We start from the raw sequence: 19,712 nt of genomic DNA on the forward strand, positions 1-19,712 counted from the left end.
TTCTGCCTACTACGTTACGTAGGTCACTGTGTTGATATAAAGATTGTCCCGACTACGTTACCTAGGTCATTGTGTTGATATAAGATTGTCCCGACTACGTTACGTAGGTCATTGTGTTGATATAAAGATTGTCCCGACTACGTTACGTAGGTCACTGTGTTGATGTAAGATTGTCCCGACTACGTTACCTAGGTCACTGTGTTGATGTAAGATTGTCCCGACTACGTTACCTAGGTCACTGTGTTGATGTAAGATGTCCCGACTACGTTACCTAGGTCATTGTGTTGATGTAAGATTGTCCCGACTACGTTACCTAGGTCACTGTGTTGATGTAAGATTGTCCCGACTACGTTACCTAGGTCACTGTGTTGATATAAAGATTGCTCCGACTACGTTACCTAGGTCATTGTGTTGATGTAAGATTGTCCCGACTACGTTACCTAGGTCACTGTGTTGATGTAAGATTGTCCCGACTACGTTACCTAGGTCATTGTGTTGATGTAAGATTGTCCCGACTACGTTACCTAGGTCATTGTGTTGATGTAAGATTGTCCCGACTACGTTACCTAGGTCACTGTGTTGATGTAAGATTGTCCCGACTACGTTACGTAGGTCAATGTGTTGATGTAAGATTGTCCCGACTACGTTACCTAGGTCACTGTGTTGATGTAAGATTGTCCCGACTACGTTACGTAGGTCACTGTGTTGATGTAAGATTGTCCCGACTACGTTACCTAGGTCACTGTGTTGATGTAAGATGTCCCGACTACGTTACCTAGGTCACTGTGTTGATGTAAGATTGTCCCGACTACGTTACCTAGGTCACTGTGTTGATGTAAGATTGTCCCGACTACGTTACCTAGGTCACTGTGTTGATGTAAGATTGTCCCGACTACGTTACCTAGGTTACTTTTATGTTGCCTACAATCTCATAATATGTTACCTACAATCATGTAATGTGTTACCAGAGTTACCTACAATCATACCAAGGATATTCCACGCAACGAATCCATCAGCTGTCCACCACACACATAAATGAGTCTATGGACCATATTTCTATCTTTGGGTCCACAGTTAGATGTCGTTAAGGTGTTGTGGTGACGGAATGGTGTTCTGGCCGTGAGTGGTATGGTGACGGAATGGTGTTCTGGCTGTGAGTGGTGTGGTGACGGAATGGTGTTCTGGCCGTGAGTGGTGTGGTGACGGAATGATGTTCTGGCCGTGAGTGGTGTGGTGACGGAATGGTGTTCTGGCCGTGAGTGGTGTGGTGACGGAATGGTGTTCTGGCCGTGAGTGGTGTGGTGACGGAATGGTGTTCTGGACGTGAGTGGTGTGGTGACGGAATGGTGTTCTGGCCGTGAGTGGTGTGGTGACGGAATGGTGTTCTGGCCGTGAGTGGTGTGGTGACGGAATGGTGTTCTGGCCGTGAGTGGTGTGGTGACGGAATGGTGTTCTGGCCGTGAGTGGTGTGGTGACGGAATGGTGTTCTGGCTGTGAGTGGTGTGGTGACGGAATGGTGTTCTGGCCGTGAGTGGTGTGGTGACGGAATGGTGTTCTGGCTGTGAGTGATGTGGTGACGGAATGGTGTTCTGGCCGTGAGTGGTGTGGTGACGGAATGGTGTTCTGGCCGTGAGTGGTGTGGTGACGGAATGGTGTTCTGGCTGTGAGTGATGTGGTGACGGAATGGTGTTCTGGCCGTGAGTGGTGTGGTGACGGAATGGTGTTCTGGCCGTGAGTGGTTTGGTGACGGAATGGTGTTCTGGCCGTGAGTGGTTTGGTGACGGATGTGTGTCGGTAGCTGACGACCTTACAGTCAAGTGTGTCACGTGACTTGAGATCAGTCAGCATCTCCCCACGTCAAGAGAAGCACTTGATCGATTACTCATCACTGAAAGCCTCGACTTCCCACTCAATCACGATCACGTCCGATTGATTGTCTTGTCTTTCCTGTTGTATCGGCGCCATCATTTTATTCTCGAAATCTTCGAGGTGCCACCACTTGTACTTATAAAGTGTATTCATCATGCTTGACCACAACTGTGTCATGGGGGGGGGGGTACATACGTCACGACCTATGACCCGAGTTTATACATAAAAACACGATTCTAACCTTACAAAAACAAAACTCAAATAGTAGCACTGTGGTGTTGGCCGTCCACCAACCTTACAAGCATGTTGCTGACCGTCCAAACAACATGGCCAGCACCAGCCGTCCAAACATGACCAGCACCAGCCGTCCAAACAACATGACCAGCCCCAGCCGTCCAAACATGACCAGCACCAGCCGTCCAAACAACATGACCAGCACCAGCCGTCCAAACAACATGACCAGCACCAGCCGTCCAAACATGACCAGCACCAGCCGTCCAAACAACATGACCAGCACCAGCCGTCCAAACAACATGACCAGCACCAGCCGTCCAAACAACATGACCAGCCCCAGCCGTCCAAACATGACCAGCACCAGCCGTCCAAACAACATGACCAGCACCAGCCGTCCAAACATGACCAGCACCAGCCGTCCAGAGTTCTCCTATTAAATTATAATCAGGTTCCATGTCGCGGCGTCGTTGCCACGGTAACGACGGCAGTAAGAGCGTGCGTCGAATAAAGATTTATGGATTTTGAATAGGTTGCTATTGTTGTCTGGCTCAGTGGCTGCTATTGTGCTAGGAGTGCTCTTAGATCCAGTCCATTTACGCCAGCTCACGTGGTATCAACTGCCTGCCCCAGCCAAGCTACTCTATACAAGTTAAATGCGTCGAGCAATCAAATGTGCTCATTTATAATTACAAACATTCGAAAAAACTATTTTAATAAGTCATCACAAGTAACATTTTGACATCTGCGTTTTAATTAACAAGGAGTTTGCTTTATTTTTTTAAAACAGGATTTACAATGCATCATATTTAGGAATGGTTGTAGTACATTTCCGGGTGACTAACAACACAATTTGGTGTGTTGGTAGATTTGAGTTGTCTGTGTTTGGTATATTTGAGTTGTGTGTTCTTGGTAGATTTGAGTTGTGTGTTCTTGGTAGATTTGAGTTGTCTGTGTTGGTAGATTTGAGTTGTCTGTGTTTGGTAGATTTGAGTTGTGTGTTCTTGGTAGATTTGAGTTGTCTGTGTTGGTAGATTTGAGTTGTGTGTTCTTGGTAGATTTGAGTTGTCTGTGTTGGTAGATTTGAGTTGTCTGTGTTGGTAGATTTGAGTTGTCTGTGTTGGTAGATTTGAGTTGTCTGTGACTGTTTGACTGAAAGTTGCAGGGTTCGGCAACTGAGACTGAAAGTTGCAGGGGTCGGCAGTTACTGATGTATGGAATGGCTAACTAGTTGCGCTTGTAGCACAATTCTATTTTAGTTTTCAAGTTATGCTGTCGGTCGATACGTTGGGCTGTTAAATTTGTTAGATTGAACAAGATGATTGATAACGATATTCGTTGAATATGAAGAATTGTTTCGTTTTGTGTTCTTGTTTCTGCATGGTTATTATTTTTATTAACTACAGAAGTGTCGTTTCTCTCATCACACCTTTCGTGTGAATTTTGCTAAACTTGTTTATCCGACAAACTAGACATCCGACAGACCAGACTTAACCGACAGACCAGACAGCCGACAGACCAGACTTATCCGACATACCAGACTTATCCGACAAACTAGACAGCCGACAGACCAGACAGCCGACAGACCAGACTTATCCGACAAACTAGACAGCCGACAGACCAGACAGCCGACAGACCAGACTTATCTGACAGACCAGACTTATCCCACGGCCGACGTTGTAAAACGGAAGAGTTACCTGACCAGTCTAGTTGATCTCTAGGTATGGCTGTTAAATCTCAGTGTTGTTTAGCTAACTACATTGTTCTTCCTTACGGTCTCAACACCACGTGCTGGTAGCCAGGGGGTGTTTGATGACATCACCTAGCAACAGATTTTATACTGCTACAGCTGTTTCTCGCTGTACACAAACTACTGTTTTCTGGGCCACCGGTCTCCGATAGATATCTCAGGCCAGCAGCGTTATGTTAATTTATCTCAATACTAATGTACTCTGCATGGGGGTTTGTCAAAGCGATCACTCAACTGTGTTTGATTCTCACTATTAATTAATAAGCATTCAACTGGTATTATTATCTAGTTAATGGAACCATTGAAGTCGACAACAAAACAGCGAAATATTTTAGAAGCAAACTTCATCCAGCAACACACTTACCATATAGTAAGCGCTACGCCCTACCACTAGACGCTACGACTACAGCTAGCATATTGTGTGTGGTGGTCACAAGCTTGGTACAGTTGTTTTTGTAGAGCGTTGCTTCTTTTACTTTCTACCACGTGTATAGATCTTTATTAGATCTTTATTGTGTGGGGTGGTCACAAGCTTGGTACAGTTGTTTTTGTAGAGCGTTGCTTCTTTTACTTTCTACCACGTGTATAGATCTTTATTGTGTGGGGTGGTCACAAGCTTGGTACAGTTGTTTTTGTAGAGCGTTGCTTCTTTTACTTTCTACCACGTGTATAGATCTTTATTAGATCTTTATTGTGTGGGGTGGTCACAAGCTTGGTACAGTTGTTTTTGTAGAGCGTTGCTTCTTTTACTTTCTACCACTTGTATAGATCTTTCTCTGTATTATGTGGGGTGGTCACAAGATTGGTAGTTGTTTTTGTAGAGCGTTGCTTCTTTTACTTTCTACCACGTGTATAGATCTTTATTGTGTGGGGTGGTCGCAAGCTTGGTACAGTTGTTTTTGTAGAGCGTTGCTTCTTTTACTTTCTACCACGTGTATAGATCTTTATTGTGTGGGGTGGTCGCAAGCTTGGTACAGTTGTTTTTGTAGAGCGTTGCTTCTTTTACTTTCTACCACGTGTATAGATCTTTATTGTGTGGGGTGGTCACAAGGTTGGTACAGTTGTTTTTGTAGAGCGTTGCTTCTTTTACTTTCTACCACGTGTATAGATCTTTATTGTGTGGGGTGGTCACAAGCTTGGTACAGTTGTTTTTGTAGAGCGTTGCTTCTTTTACTTTCTACCACGTGTATAGATCTTTATTAGATCTTTATTGTGTGGGGTGGTCACAAGCTTGGTACAGTTGTTTTTGTAGAGCGTTGCTTCTTTTACTTTCTACCACTTGTATAGATCTTTCTCTGTATTATGTGGGGTGGTCACAAGATTGGTAGTTGTTTTGTAGAGCGTTGCTTCTTTTACTTTCTACCACGTGTATAGATCTTTATTGTGTGGGGTGGTCGCAAGCTTGGTACAGTTGTTTTTGTAGAGCGTTGCTTCTTTTACTTTCTACCACGTGTATAGATCTTTATTGTGTGGGGTGGTCGCAAGCTTGGTACAGTTGTTTTTGTAGAGCGTTGCTTCTTTTACTTTCTACCACGTGTATAGATCTTTATTGTGTGGTCACAAGCTTGGTACAGTTGTTTTTGTAGAGCGTTGCTTCTTTTACTTTCTACCACGTGTATAGATCTTTATTGTGTGGTCACAAGCTTGGTACAGTTGTTTTTGTAGAGCGTTGCTTCTTTTACTTTCTACCACGTGTATAGATCTTTATTGTGTGTGGTGGTCACAAGCTTGGTACAGTTGTTTTTGTAGAGCGCTGCTTCTTTTACTTTCTACCACGTGTATAGATCTTTATTGTGTGGGGTGGTCTCAAGCTTGGTACAGTTGTTTTTGTAGAGCGTTGCTTCTTTTACTTTCTACCACGTGTATAGATCTTTGTATTGTGTGGGGTGGTCACAAACTTGGTACAGTTGTTTTTGTAGAGCGTTGCTTCTTTTACTTTCTACCACGTGTATAGATCTTTATTGTGTGGGGTGGTCACAAGGTTGGTACAGTTGTTTTTGTAGAGCGTTGCTTCTTTTACTTTCTACCACGTGTATAGATCTTACTCGCTGGTTTTACGGCAGGGAAAAAAATTGGCCTATTTTGTACAACACAGACAGTCAGTGATTATGCCGTTGGCTCTTTGCACATAGAAACGTCAATTTAATTTTAAACGTTGGGTAAAAGCCAAGGTTTTTGTATTTATTTATGTGCAGTCAGCTCTTTGTTTAGTTTGTAAATACCATTTAAAATAGTGGTTATATATATATATATATATATATATATATATATATATATATATATATATATATATATATATATATATATATATATATAAAGTTGTGTATTTGTATTTATATATAGATATATACACGTATACATATTACTGAAATACGATATTCAATATCTAGCTGTCTATGTTTAGAGAAGTTTTAATGCTTAACAATCCAGCCGTATCATATTTCAGTATAGTGGATCATTGTGTTCTTTATGCTGTGAAACATGATCTGCCACTGTTTTATTTATTGATTAGTTTTTTAGTTTCACACTCTTCAAGTAATACATTTCTCACTCATCGTTTTAACCTTAGTTGATAAAGTTAGCGGGTACAGAAATGTAACCTTATTACTATATTGTGTTACAAACCTAGTTGATATAGTTAGCGGGTACAGAAATGTAACCTTATTACTATATTGTGTTACAAACCTAGTTGATATAGCTAGCTGGTACAGAAATGTAACCTTGTTACTATATTGTGTTACAAAGCCAGTTCTAATACATTTCTTAGAGCTGCCACCCTCTTTTTTCTCTTGTCACACCTCACACCCCCACCTCCAACATCCCCTCCCCAATGTCACCATCTCACACCCCCACCTCCAACCCTCCCCAAATGTTGTCACCATCTCACATCCCCACCTCCAACACCCCCTCCCCAATATCACCAGCTCTCACTCCCACCTCCAACAACCCCTCCCCAAATGTTGTCACCTTCTCACACCCCCACCTCCAACACCCCCTCCCCAATATCACCTTCTCACACTCCCACCTCCAACACCCCCTCCCCAATATCACCAGCTCACACTCCCACCTCCAACAACCCCTCCCCAAATGTTGTCACCTTCTCACACCCCCACCTCCAACACCCCCTCCCCAATATCACCAGCTCACACTCCCACCTCCAACACCCCCTTCCCAAATGTTGTCACCTTCTCACACCCCCACCTCCAACACCCCCTCCCCAATATCACCAGCTCACACTCCCACCTCCAACACCCCCTTCCCAAATGTTGTCACCTTCTCACACCCCCACCTCCAACACCCCCTCCCCAATATCACCAGCTCACACTCCCACCTCCAACACCCCCTTCCCAAATGTTGTCACCTTCTCACACCCCCACCTCCAACACCCCCTCCCCAATATCACCAGCTCACACTCCCACCTCCAACACCCCCTTCCAAAATGTTGTCACCTTCTCACACCCCCACCTCCAACACCCCCTCCCCAATATCACCAGCTCACACTCCCACCTCCAACACCCCCTTCCCAAATGTTGTCACCTTCTCACACCCCCACCTCCAACACCCCCTCCCCAATATCACCAGCTCACACTCCCACCTCCAACACCCCCTTCCCAAATGTTGTCACCTTCTCACACCCCCACCTCCAACACCCCCTCCCCAATATCACCAGCTCACACTCCCACCTCCAACACCCCCTTCCCAAATGTTGTCACCTTCTCACACCCCCACCTCCAACACCCCCTCCCCAATATCACCAGCTCACACTCCCACCTCCAACACCCCCTTCCCAAATGTTGTCACCTTCTCACACCCCCACCTCCAACACCCCCTCCCCAATATCACCAGCTCACACTCCCACCTCCAACACCCCCTTCCCAAATATAGCCACCAACACCCCCACCTCCAACACCCCCTTCCCAAATATAGCCACCAACAAGCAACTTCACCTTATACCTCCAGCCTTTATATCTCAAGTTTTCTCCTATATCTAGTGTTTCTGTGTCCTGTACAGCTAACTCCTTTGATTTATATAGTGGTGTGTTCACCCAAGAAATAAAAAGGATATTAATAGGTCTAACCATATAGAAATACATCTAATGGTTTTTTAAAAACTTCCTTGATCTAGGAATGTAGGCCACATTCCTCAGTAAATGTGGAAATAGAAAATAAAACCTTGTTTAATGTCAACAATGTTATGGATAAGACATTTTCATTGTCAGTATCATTAGGGTGACGTCAACAACATTAGGCTGTGACATTAGTAGCAAAACATGTTTGATGTCTGCATTGGGATATGACTAGTTCATGTCTACATTAGGATATGACATTTTTATGTGAACATTAGTATATGACATTTATAATGTGAACATTAGTATATGACAATGTATTGTCAGCATTAGAATATGACATTTAATGTCATTATTAGAATATGACAATTTAATGTCAACATTAGACCATGATATTTTAATGTCGACATTGGAATATGACATTTTAATGTCAACTCTGGAATATGACATTTAAAGTCTACATTGGAATATGACATTTAATGTCAACATTAGAATATGACATTTTAATGTCAACATTATAGTATAACATTTTAATGTCAACATTAGAGTATTACATTTTAATATCAACATTAGAGTATTACATTTAATGTCAACATTAGAGTATTACATTTTAATGTCAACATTAGAGTATTACATTTAATGTCAACATTAGAGTATTACATTTATTGTCAACAATATGAGGATATAACAATAATAACAAAACATGTTTATTATCAATATTAGTTTGTACGTTAGTAATGTTAACATCATTATGTTATAACATTTTCAATAGATTGTATTGTACTGAAGTGTGATAAACTCTAGACACCATTGTATTGTACTGAAGTGTGATACAGACACCATTGTATTGTACTGAAGTGTGATAAACTCCAGACACCATTGTATTGTACTGAAGGGTGATAAACTCCAGACACCATTGTATTGTACTGAAGTGTGATAAACTCTAGACACCATTGTAATGTACTGAAGTGTGATACAGACACCATTGTATTGTACTGAAGTTTGATACAGACACCATTGTATTGTACTGAAGTGTGATACAGACACCATTGTATTGTACTGAAGGGTGATAAACTCCAGACACCATTGTATTGTACTGAAGTGTGATAAACTCTAGACATCATTGTATTGTACTGAAGTGTGATACAGACACCATTGTATTGTACTGAAGTGTGATACAGACACCATTGTATTGTACTGAAGTGTGATACAGACACCATTGTATTGTACTGAAGTTTGATAAACTCCAGACACCATTGTATTGTACTGAAGTTTGATAAACTCCAGACACCATTGTATTGTACTGAAGTATGATAAACTCCACACCATTGTATTGTACTGAAGTGTGATAAACTCTAGACACCATTGTATTGTACTGAAGGGTGATAAACTCTAGACACCATTGTATTGTACTGAAGTGTGATAAACTCTAAACACCATTATATTGTACTGAAGTGTCATAAACTCCAGACACCATTGTCTTGTACTGAAGTTTGATAAACTCCAGACACCATTGTCTTGTACTGAAGTGTGACTGCCATTCTGGTTTCAGCAGACACAGCAGGTGAGAAGTCTGAGGCAGATGACACATCAGTGGCCCCACCCCCACAGGCCAAGCTCAAGAAATCTCTGTGGACCTCAAAGTATGGCAAGACCAAGAAATCTTACCATCAAAAAGTTTTCAGTTCTTCAGATTTCAACAACTACATCAGAAGGTAATTCTTTCCTCTAGCTGTTTCAATCATCCATAATAAAACCATTAAAACATTTTTTATGATCTGCCTCTGTGTATTGCTTCTCTACCTGGCCATGGTAGCATACACTCAGGTGTAGAGTTATGACACAGTTACAGATACACTAACTAGTTCCAATTTTCTCAAGGTTCTTACACAAATGATTTCCATCTTTTTTTTCACTGAGTTATAACTACACAAGGCACATGGGATATCTAAAAATAATTGATAAAATTCTCTGGGATTTCATTTTCAGATGTTTTTTTTTCTCATTATACAATGAGATTTAAAACCAATAATGATTGATAAATTAAAATCTGCAATTTTTTTTTATTTTTTAATTTTATGTGTATGTTAAATGTATATTATGTGTATCTAGATATGGAAATGGCATTGACTGTGGAGGTAAACTTTGTCAAGATCTTGGCTACAGAGACCATTATCATTGCATGGACTGTCCACAGAAGGTAAGTCACTGACATAGACCATTGCATGGACTGTCCACAGAAGGTAAGTCACTGACATAGACCATTGCATGGACTGTCCACAGAAGGTAAGTCACTGACATAGACCATTGCATGGACTGTCACTGACATAGACCATTGCATGGACTGTCCACAGAAGGTAAGTCTCTGACATAGACCATTGCATGGACTGTCCACAGAAGGTAAGTCACTGACATAGACCATTGCATGGACTGTCACTGACATAGACCATTGCATGGACTGTCCACAGAAGGTAAGTCATCGACATAGAGCATTGCATGGACTGTCACTGACATAGACCATTGCATGGACTGACATAGACCATTGCATGGACTGTCACTGACATAGACCATTGCATTTACTGTCACTGACATAGACCATTGCATGGACTGTTGTATCACTGACATCAATGAAGTCCTAACGAGGAATTAACGATGTTAATGAATCCTTCAGGTTTTCATCAGGAAAGAAGAGATGGTCCGCCATTACAAGTGGCACAAGAAGCGCCAGGACTCTCTACAACATGGCTTCATGCGCTACAGCCCCATGGATGACTGCAGCAAGAAATATGACACGTGTAGCCATAATGGGCGACAGACACATTATCACTGTGTGCAGGTAGGGGCATTTTCACTGTGTGCAGGTAGGGGCATTATCACTGTGTGCAGGTAGGGACATTTTCACTGTGTGCAGGTAGGGGCATTTTCACTGCGTGCAGGTAGGGGCATTTTCACTGTGTGCAGGTAGGGGCATTATCACTGTGTGCAGGTAGGGTCATTTTCACTGCGTGCAGGTAGGCGCATTTTCACTGTGCGCAGGTAGGGGCATTTTCACTGTGTGCAGGTAGGGGCATTATCACTGTGTGCAGGTAGGGGCATTTTCACTGTGTGCTGGTAGGGGCATTTTCACTGTGTGCAGGTATGGGCATTTTCACTGTGTGCAGGTAGGGTCATTTTCACTGCGTGCAGGTAGGGGCATTTTCACTGTGCGCAGGTAGGGGCATTTTCACTGTGTGCAGGTAGGGGCATTTTCACTGTGTGCAGGTAGGGGCATTTTCACTGCGTGCAGGTAGGGGCATTTTCACTGTGTGCAGGTAGGGGCATTTTCACTGTGTGCAGGTAGGGGCATTTTCACTGTGTGCAGGTAGGGGCATTTTCACTGCGTGCAGGTAGGGGCATTTTCACTGTGTTAAGGTAGGGGCATTTTCACTGTGTGCAGGTAGGGGCATTTTCACTGTGTGCAGGTAGGGTCATTTTCACTGTGTTAAGGTAGGGGCATTTTCACTGTGTTCAGTTAGGGGCATTTTCACTGTGTGCAGGTAGGGGCATTTTCACTGTGTGCAGGTAGGGGCATTTTCACTGTGTGCAGGTAGGGGCATTTTCACTGTGTGCAGGTAGGGGCATTTTCACTGTGTGCAGGTAGGGGCATTTTCACTGTGTGCAGGTAGGGGCATTTTCACTGTGTTAAGGTAGGGGCATTTTCACTGTGTGCAGGTAGGGGCATTTTCACTGTGTGCAGGTAGGGGCGTTTTCACTGTGTGCAGGTAGGGGCATTTTCACTGTGTGCAGGTAGGGGCATTTTCACTGTGTTCATGCAGGCTGCTCTACTGTGTCTGCTGGGAAAAAAGTCTTCTTGTCCAATTTGACACTAAATAATTGACCATATCAGCACTCCAGGTGTCTATGTAAGCATTTGTTGACCAGTGTGTATAAGAGCTGCCCATCCTGTATCCACAGAGAGGCTGTGATAAAGTCTATGTCAGCACCTCTGATGTCCAGATGCATGCCAACTTCCACAGAAAAGACTCAGCCATCATCCAGGAAGGTTTCCAGAGGTTCCGTGCTACAGAGGACTGTGGCACCACCTCCTGCGCCTTCTACGGACAGAGAACAACACACTTCCACTGTCGCAGGCCACACTGCAATTTTAACTTCAAGAACAAGGCAGACATGGGTACACTTGTATTTCTCTTATGGGCTCACTCAGGGATACAGCAGGGTTACATGTTGTTGTTTTTTTAAATAATGGAGGAAAAAATTTAAACCTCATTGAATTTTTGTTTCAGAAAAACATAAAAGTTACCATCAGAAAGATGAAGTTTTGAGCCGGGATGGCTTCAAGAAGTTCATGAAGTACGAGCTCTGTCCTTTCTCTGGCTGCCGTTACTCCAAGAATAGCAATCACATTCATTGTATTAGACCAGGTGAGTCTTGACGTTTTGTGGGCTTGGGCTAGCTACAGGTGGGCAAATTACTTGACACTTTTGTTTGTCAGTATGTCCTACACCACCCAACTAACTTGACACTTGTGTTTGTCAGTATGTCCTACACCACCCAACTAACTTGACACTTGTGTTTGTCAGGCTGTCAGTATGTCCCACACCACCCATCTAACTTGACATTTTTGCTTGTCAGGCTGTCAGTATGTCCTACACCACCCAACTAACTTGACACTTGTGTTTGTCAGGCTGTCAGTATGTCCTACACCACCCAACTAACTTGACACTTGTGTTTGTCAGGCTGTCAGTATGTCCTACACCACCCAACTAACTTGACACTTGTATTTGTCAGGCTGTCAGTATGTCCTACACTCCACCGCCCAGCTGTATTCCCACAAGAGGAAACATGAAAGACGTGAGTTTGAACACGCCTACCGCAGTTTCCGCCACCTCCAGCAGAAACATGGTGCCCCCGCATCCAGCGTGAAAGTGGAGTCTTCCAGCCCTGATGAGCCACCCCTGCTGGTGCCAGCACCTGTCAACCTACCTGTGAGTTCTCTCAGCAACACCTCTGTAGCACCTACAGCACAGGTACATTTTTTCTTCTTCACCTGGTTTATAAATTCATGCATTTCATCTATTACATTGTGTCATTTTTTTTTTGTAATTACTTAATTCAATCTGATCAATCGATTTTAATCAACATTTTGTAAATTCAGACACCTATTCAAATATTTTACATTGTATAGTTTTATATTAGTTAATTAAATTTGATAAGTTGTCATTAGCATGTTATAAATTTATACATCCAAATTAATCTTTTACACTTTAAATTTGAAATTAATTAATTAAATTACATAAATTGCTGTATATCATTAGTACTTTGTTAACTGTCTTCACCAATTATTCTCTTATAATAGCTAATCAATGTTCTCTAGAAGGGGGACAACTATTCAGACACCAGTAGTGGCCACCACCAACCCTGATGTTTCCAACTTTTAATATTGTTTCTTGCTCTAACATCCAGCAGTAAAATGTCTCTGTTTATTCCACAGAATCCTACCATCACAGCTCAGCTGAATCCTCCCATTATAACTCCCCAAAATCCTGCAATTATACCCCACTTGACCCCTTCCATTATAACACCCCAGAATCCACCTATACCCCACTTGACCCCTTCCATTATAACACCCCAGAATCCACCTATACCCCACTTGACCCCTTCCATTATAACACCCCAGAATCCACCTATACCCCACTTAACCCCTTCCATTATAACACCCCAGAATCCACCAATTATACCCCACCTAACCCCTCCTAATACTAATCTTCAGAATTCTCCCATCAAAATTCACCAGAAACCTCCCATTAAAACCCCTGCCATTGCAAGTCAACAAAAAACCCCACTTGCAGAAGTTGCTGAAAATCCTACCCACAGTGGTTCACCAAAGCTTGGCCTTGACCTTCAGACCATGCCACTTAACCCTGACCTTCAGAGCATGCCACTCAACCTCTCCTGCCAATCAGACTTGAAAGACGAGGCTTTGAATTTAACCAATCGCAGAAGCCAAACACTGGAGAAAGCCTCTAATGATCCTGTGACACAGTTACCTGTGATCCCCACCCCGGAGGCTCCACTGACCAGTGGCTACAGCGGAGATGGCTGCATAAAACTAGAACCAGAGGACTTGTCCATGAAAAACAAAGTTAGCTTGAAGAGCACTGGAGAGGGAATAGATGTAGGTTCTATACCTGAGCAGGACAGAGGAGTTTCAGTAGAGGAGCAGGATGGAGCAGGTTCAATACCAGAGCAGGATAGAGAGATCTCCCAGCAAAGTTTTGAGGATAGCTGGATGGATGATGAGGATGACGATGATGATGACGACGACAAAGACTATGGGCAAGTGGAAGAGCCAACCCTAGTGAATGCATCTCTGGAGGGCGACCAGCTGAACACTTCTCTCAACCTCTCTGTACTTCCCCTGGAGGGAGTGAAGGATGAAGTACAAGTACTTGACCCCACACTTCCCCAGGGGGCAGTGAAAGTAGAGGTGCCTGCCCTGGGCCTGGAATCAGCTCCAGCCATAAGACAGGCCCCCCCACCCCAGACTGCCGCAGCCAGTCTGGATTTACTGGCTGCCCCACCCCACATGTCAACAAGCCCTCAAGCATTTATGTCCCAAGGCAAGGTTGTGGGCGTGGCACTGCCCAACCGTCCTACACCTGAGAAAAGAGAGCGAGATGAATCTTGGAAAAAATACTTAATTAGGTAAACCTTTACAGAACATTGAATCACAAAATATTTTTTCAAGTGAACTTATATATAGAAGACTTGTGTAAAAGATAGAGTTAGATAGAATTTTTTTAATTTTTCAAGCCTTAAATATTGTATTTTTTAATCCCATTTACTTGTTATTTCTTATACCATAAGAGTTCTCCTATATTTGAAAGACAAAAGATTGGTCTTGTTCTGTCTGCAGGTACACAGCTAATGACGCCTGCTACTCTCGCTGTGTCTGTCTTTACAAAGATCATTACCATTGTCGCATTGAGGGGTGTCAGGTCATATTTAAATCAAAAGATGGAGTGAGGGGCCACGCGCGGCTCCATGACATCCAAGACTGCATCACACCTTTAGTGTACTGCCACTTTGGGCCAGATATAGGCTGCACCCTGCCTGACTGTCCCTACAGCAGGAAAGAGAGTCACTACCACTGTAACTGGGTATGTTCTACAGCTATACTCATTACACGAGAACATTCAAATCTATGTTTTAGTCATGTGTTGTACAGCTATTCTTGTTACTGCTCATTGACACAAGAAAACTTTCAAATCTATGTCTTGTCATTGTCTTTTGTTTAAAAATAAAGCACAAATTTTTAAAAATTCTGGTCACCTTTCCACAGACCAATTGTTGCCAGGTAATCTCCGGCTCTGCCCCAACCTTTGCCAGATTGGAACACTACAGGATACATGACTATACCACAGCTGCTGTAGGCAAAGGTCGAGGTAATTTAGGCAAGTTATTTACTATAGCGCTTTTTCTATACTTAGTCCATGTTTACATATACAGCTTAACCAGGTTATTTTTGCTGAAATTTTATGATATGGATAGGGAGAATTAGTTCATTTTTATTGTATGCAGTTTTCAAAGTTTACATTTAGCTCTACTTGGGTTTACATATAAAAGTTGCTGCCTTTTTTTTCTCCAAACTCTCCATATTATTGTTTTTCTTTTGCTCTGACAGGTTCCAAATTAGACCTTGACCCATTACAGAAGCGCAGAGGTCGTCCACCAAAATACCCCAAATACGACCTGCCCAAGGTACCCAAAGTTCACCTGACAGAGAGGGAGATCACAGACTCTACTATAGCCTTCATGCACAACCTGTGTGATGAAAACAGCAAAATCATTAACGGCTTCAAAAAATTTGTCGTCCCTGAGACCTGCCCTGATGAGGAATGTGTGTTCAAACACAAGGACCACTACCACTGCGGCCGCAAGTTCTGCCACATGGCCACAGACATGCTGGACGTGCTCAATGTTCACGCTAAAGAATTTCACAACAACGTCACCATCCTTGACGGGTTTGAGTTCTACGAGCGGATGGTCAACTGCCGCAGGCCCGTGTGCCACAACAACAAAATCAACCGCCACTTCCACTGCACCAGGTCCAGGTGCGACTACTCGTTTGTGCGCTACAGCACCATGGCCCAGCACAACAAGAAACACCCGACTGTCACGTCTGCTGTACTATCCACGCCAGTCACTCGTACAGTCAATGCCACGTCTGCTCTACAAAACAAGGTCATCACGTCTCAGTACATCCCCATTGCCCCAGCGGTCAACGCCTCCGTGTCCCACACCAGCCCAGCATCTCCTTTAGTCATGTCCTCAGCTACCACCCCCATCACCAGCCCCAACATCATCACCCCCATCATCACCAGCCCCAACAACAAAACTGTCAAGTCAGCCGGCACTTTTTTCCCTTTGTCTGGCCCATCACACTACAAGCTCACACCTGTGGCCACAAGCTCCCAGCCTCTGGGGGAGAGAAGTGGCGCAGTCCTGTCCCACTTCTCACAACCCCTGACCACCCCCCAATTAGGGGAGTTAAACAGCAAAGTCCTGTCACAGTTGTCGCAGTCCCTGACCAAATCCCAGCTAGGGGAGATAGGTAACCAAGTCTTGTCCCACTTCTCGCAGCCCCTGACCAACTCCCCCAAGCTTGTCTCCCTAGCACAAAATTTGCCACCAAACGGTGGAGCCTCCCTGTTTACAAGTGGTGGGGTGTGTTTAGCCCTCCCGCCTAACTTAATGGGCACCCACATCCCTGTCATCACACAGAGCAGCACACCAGGCATCCAGACCAGCCTGCTGGCAGGCCTCATACCTGTGGGCCAGCTGTCTCACCAGGGCCTGGCCAACCTCCCCGCCACGCAGCTCTTCACAACTCCCCAAGGTCACTTCCTTCATCAAGGTCAACTCGTGTCCCCCAATGTACTCCAGCTGATCTCCCCTCCCAGTGCCAGCACACCCAGCAAGGCCCCGACCTCAACACCAGGCACAGGTCAAGGTCAGTCAACAAAGAGAGGTCAAGGTCCTGCACCAAGGGCAGGTCAAGGCCACTCACCGAGGCTGACAGTCCTTCTCCAGCAGATGCAGCAGCAGGGCGTGAGCTCTGAGCTGAACTGGCCGAGCTTAAAGAAACAGATGCACTACTCTGTGGAGCTGAACTGCGGGCGGCCCTTCTGTAAGCTGAAGAAGAAAGACCACTACCACTGTCTGGACTGTAACCAGGCCTTCTCAGACCCAGCCAGGCTGCGAGCACACATTGGGAAACATGGCTTCAAGTTTCACAAGTCTGACCTGGCTCCACTGGACAAGTCTGATCTGGCTCCACTGGACAAGTCTGACCTGGCTCCACTGGACAAGTCTGACCAGCTCATGCCGGTGGATCTATCTGTGTCCTCTGAGAAGAAAGAGGAGCAGGCATCTGAAGAGGAAGACACTGAAGAGAGGGCAGTGAACCTGTCCCTCAATCTTCAGCCATCTTTATTTACCAGCATGGTGACCAAGTCTCATACACCCCCCAGTATTGTCAACAGTGGGAACACAACCCCCAACAAGACTGAGCCCCCTAGTACACCTCCGGGTCTGATGATGACCCCCTACAAGACTGACCCCCTTATGATGACCCCCTACAAGACTGACCCCCTTATGATGACCCCTAACAAACCCAGCCCCTCCAGCTCACCTGTCAGCCTGAGAGCTAAGCTGTCAGAGATGGATGAGGAGAGTGACGGCCTGGATGACTTCAGTCACTCCCACAACAGCCGTGACTCCCAGCGGGATGAGTACCTCGACTCTCCGTCATTGATCATTGACGACAGTCTGGACAGTAGTGCAGAATCATCATTAAATGTCTCTTCATCAAGCTTAACCCTGTGCTCGTCTTTATCCAGGAAATCTGAGCGGAAACGCACCTACACCAAAAATGAAGGTTTCATCAACACCGACGCATTAGTCATTCCCAAAGCTCCAAAAGTCAGGAAGACTGGCCACGGCACTAAAACAGATGCGGATCTCCCTGCCGGATACAAGCGGGTGCGGTGCGGCGAGGACTGCGGACATGTGAGGTGTGCCTACAGACAGACTGTAACGCACTTTCACTGTCTGCGCGCTGACTGTGGTTACGGTTTCAGTGACAAGTCGCGCATCATGCAGCACCGCATCCGCCATGAGCGCCTGGACACGCTGATGGGCGGGGAGTTCCAACAGTTCAGAGCATCAGTCAGCTGTGAGCGGGCTGACTGTGAGTTTGATGCTAAAGCCTCCCACTTCCACTGCCTGAAGTGCCCCTACTCCTGCGCTGACTCCAGCAAGGTACCTGCCCATCGCAAGTACCACACCAAACTGGACAACATCAGCAGCAATGGCTTCACCAAGTACGCCGGCACAGCTGACTGCCAGATAGCATCCTGCTCATACTTCCGCAAGCAGACCCACTACCACTGTACCCACCCTGGGTGTAACCATGCCGTGCTTGGGCCATCCCAGATGGCACCCCACAAACTCAAACACGCCCAGCACCAGGCCCTAGGATAAAATTTACCTTATATTCTTCAACAATGCAATCCATTTTTCTTTGATAATTTATTTATATAATATTTATTTAACTTGTGGAGAAGTACTATCCAACATTTTTCAAATATTTGTGATTTAAAACATTATTAGAATATTTTATATCTTTATTTTGTGATATTTTTAATATCTTTTTGAATCCATTTAACATAAGCAGTGTTAGCATTCTTGAGACATTCCACCAGTGAAATTCCTTCAACCTGTCTGCTAGCCAGGCTTAGAGATCAGACAACAGAGTGGCTTAATAAAAACATGGAGCCATCATATTTGGAACTATCCAATGCTGTGCTCACATTAAATTTTGTTTAATTATCTTTAAATACAATCAGTGAAATCCATTTTTTCCAAGGAATCCGTTTCACGTATATGCAATACAATGTATAATGAATCATATTTAGTATGTAACTAACATAAATTTTCACTGTCTTTTACACATAACATAGGCACATACACAAGTATTTATCATAAATATATTATAACAAGTATGTTATCATTAAGATTATGATTTTGTACAATATTTTTAAATGACTCCATGTTTTAACTAGCATGTAAATCAGAAAAAAAATGCCCTCAAGGAGTGGATAGAAAACAGCTCAAGAGATTCACTTTTGTTGTGACTTGGGTGTTACACTGTATGTTGAGGCTTGGCCAGAGGAACATTTGTTGTGTACTTGTTAGTGTTACATCCTGCTGATTCTACCATCCTGCTGATAACAATTGATTATATTGTACTTTACCATCCTGCTGATTCTACCATCATGCTAATAACAGTTGATTGCACTCTACCATCCTGCTGATACCAGTTGATTATATTGTACTCTACCATCCTGCTGATTCTGCCATCCTTCTTATAACAGTTGATTATATAGTACTCTACCATCCTGCTGATAACAGTTAATTGTGTTGTACTTCCCATCTCTATTTCTCACATTTGAGAGTTCTAGCTGCTGACATGTTTTCTGTTACTTGTGTGAAAACTGCTTTATGTTACTTGTGTGAAAACTGCTTATAATAATGTTACAAGTGTAACTACTGCTTATAATAATGTTACAAGTGTGACTACTGCTTTATGATGTTACTATCACAATTTTATTTGTTTTATTTTTGTTTACCTATGCAACTGTACTGATGAACTGCTGATAAGACTGCTGATAACTGCTGATTTCTACTCACCACTTTACTTTGGGCACAAACTGGGCTTTTATTTGGTATGC

General features: G+C 43.8%; 1 protein-coding gene across 1 annotated transcript in view; it reads left to right on the forward strand.

Annotated features, from left to right (window-relative positions):
* The window catches only part of LOC131949326 (uncharacterized), a 48,414-nt gene extending 29,122 nt beyond the window's left edge, over positions 1-19,292 (forward strand). The window contains exons 3-12 of the mRNA XM_059311165.1: positions 9,470-9,632; positions 10,030-10,117; positions 10,589-10,753; positions 11,872-12,088; positions 12,201-12,338; positions 12,706-12,944; positions 13,409-14,622; positions 14,834-15,077; positions 15,260-15,371; positions 15,602-19,292. Coding sequence (XP_059167148.1) covers positions 9,470-9,632; positions 10,030-10,117; positions 10,589-10,753; positions 11,872-12,088; positions 12,201-12,338; positions 12,706-12,944; positions 13,409-14,622; positions 14,834-15,077; positions 15,260-15,371; positions 15,602-18,462 — 5,441 coding nt within the window. The 3' untranslated portion in view covers positions 18,463-19,292. The remainder of the gene's footprint in view (positions 1-9,469; positions 9,633-10,029; positions 10,118-10,588; positions 10,754-11,871; positions 12,089-12,200; positions 12,339-12,705; positions 12,945-13,408; positions 14,623-14,833; positions 15,078-15,259; positions 15,372-15,601) is intronic.
* The last annotated feature ends 420 nt before the right edge of the window (positions 19,293-19,712 follow it).

Source organism: Physella acuta, unplaced genomic scaffold, assembly GCF_028476545.2.
Source record: "Physella acuta isolate Inbredline_101_S28 unplaced genomic scaffold, ASM2847654v3 ptg000689l, whole genome shotgun sequence".
NCBI classification, from domain to species: Eukaryota; Metazoa; Mollusca; class Gastropoda; family Physidae; genus Physella; species Physella acuta.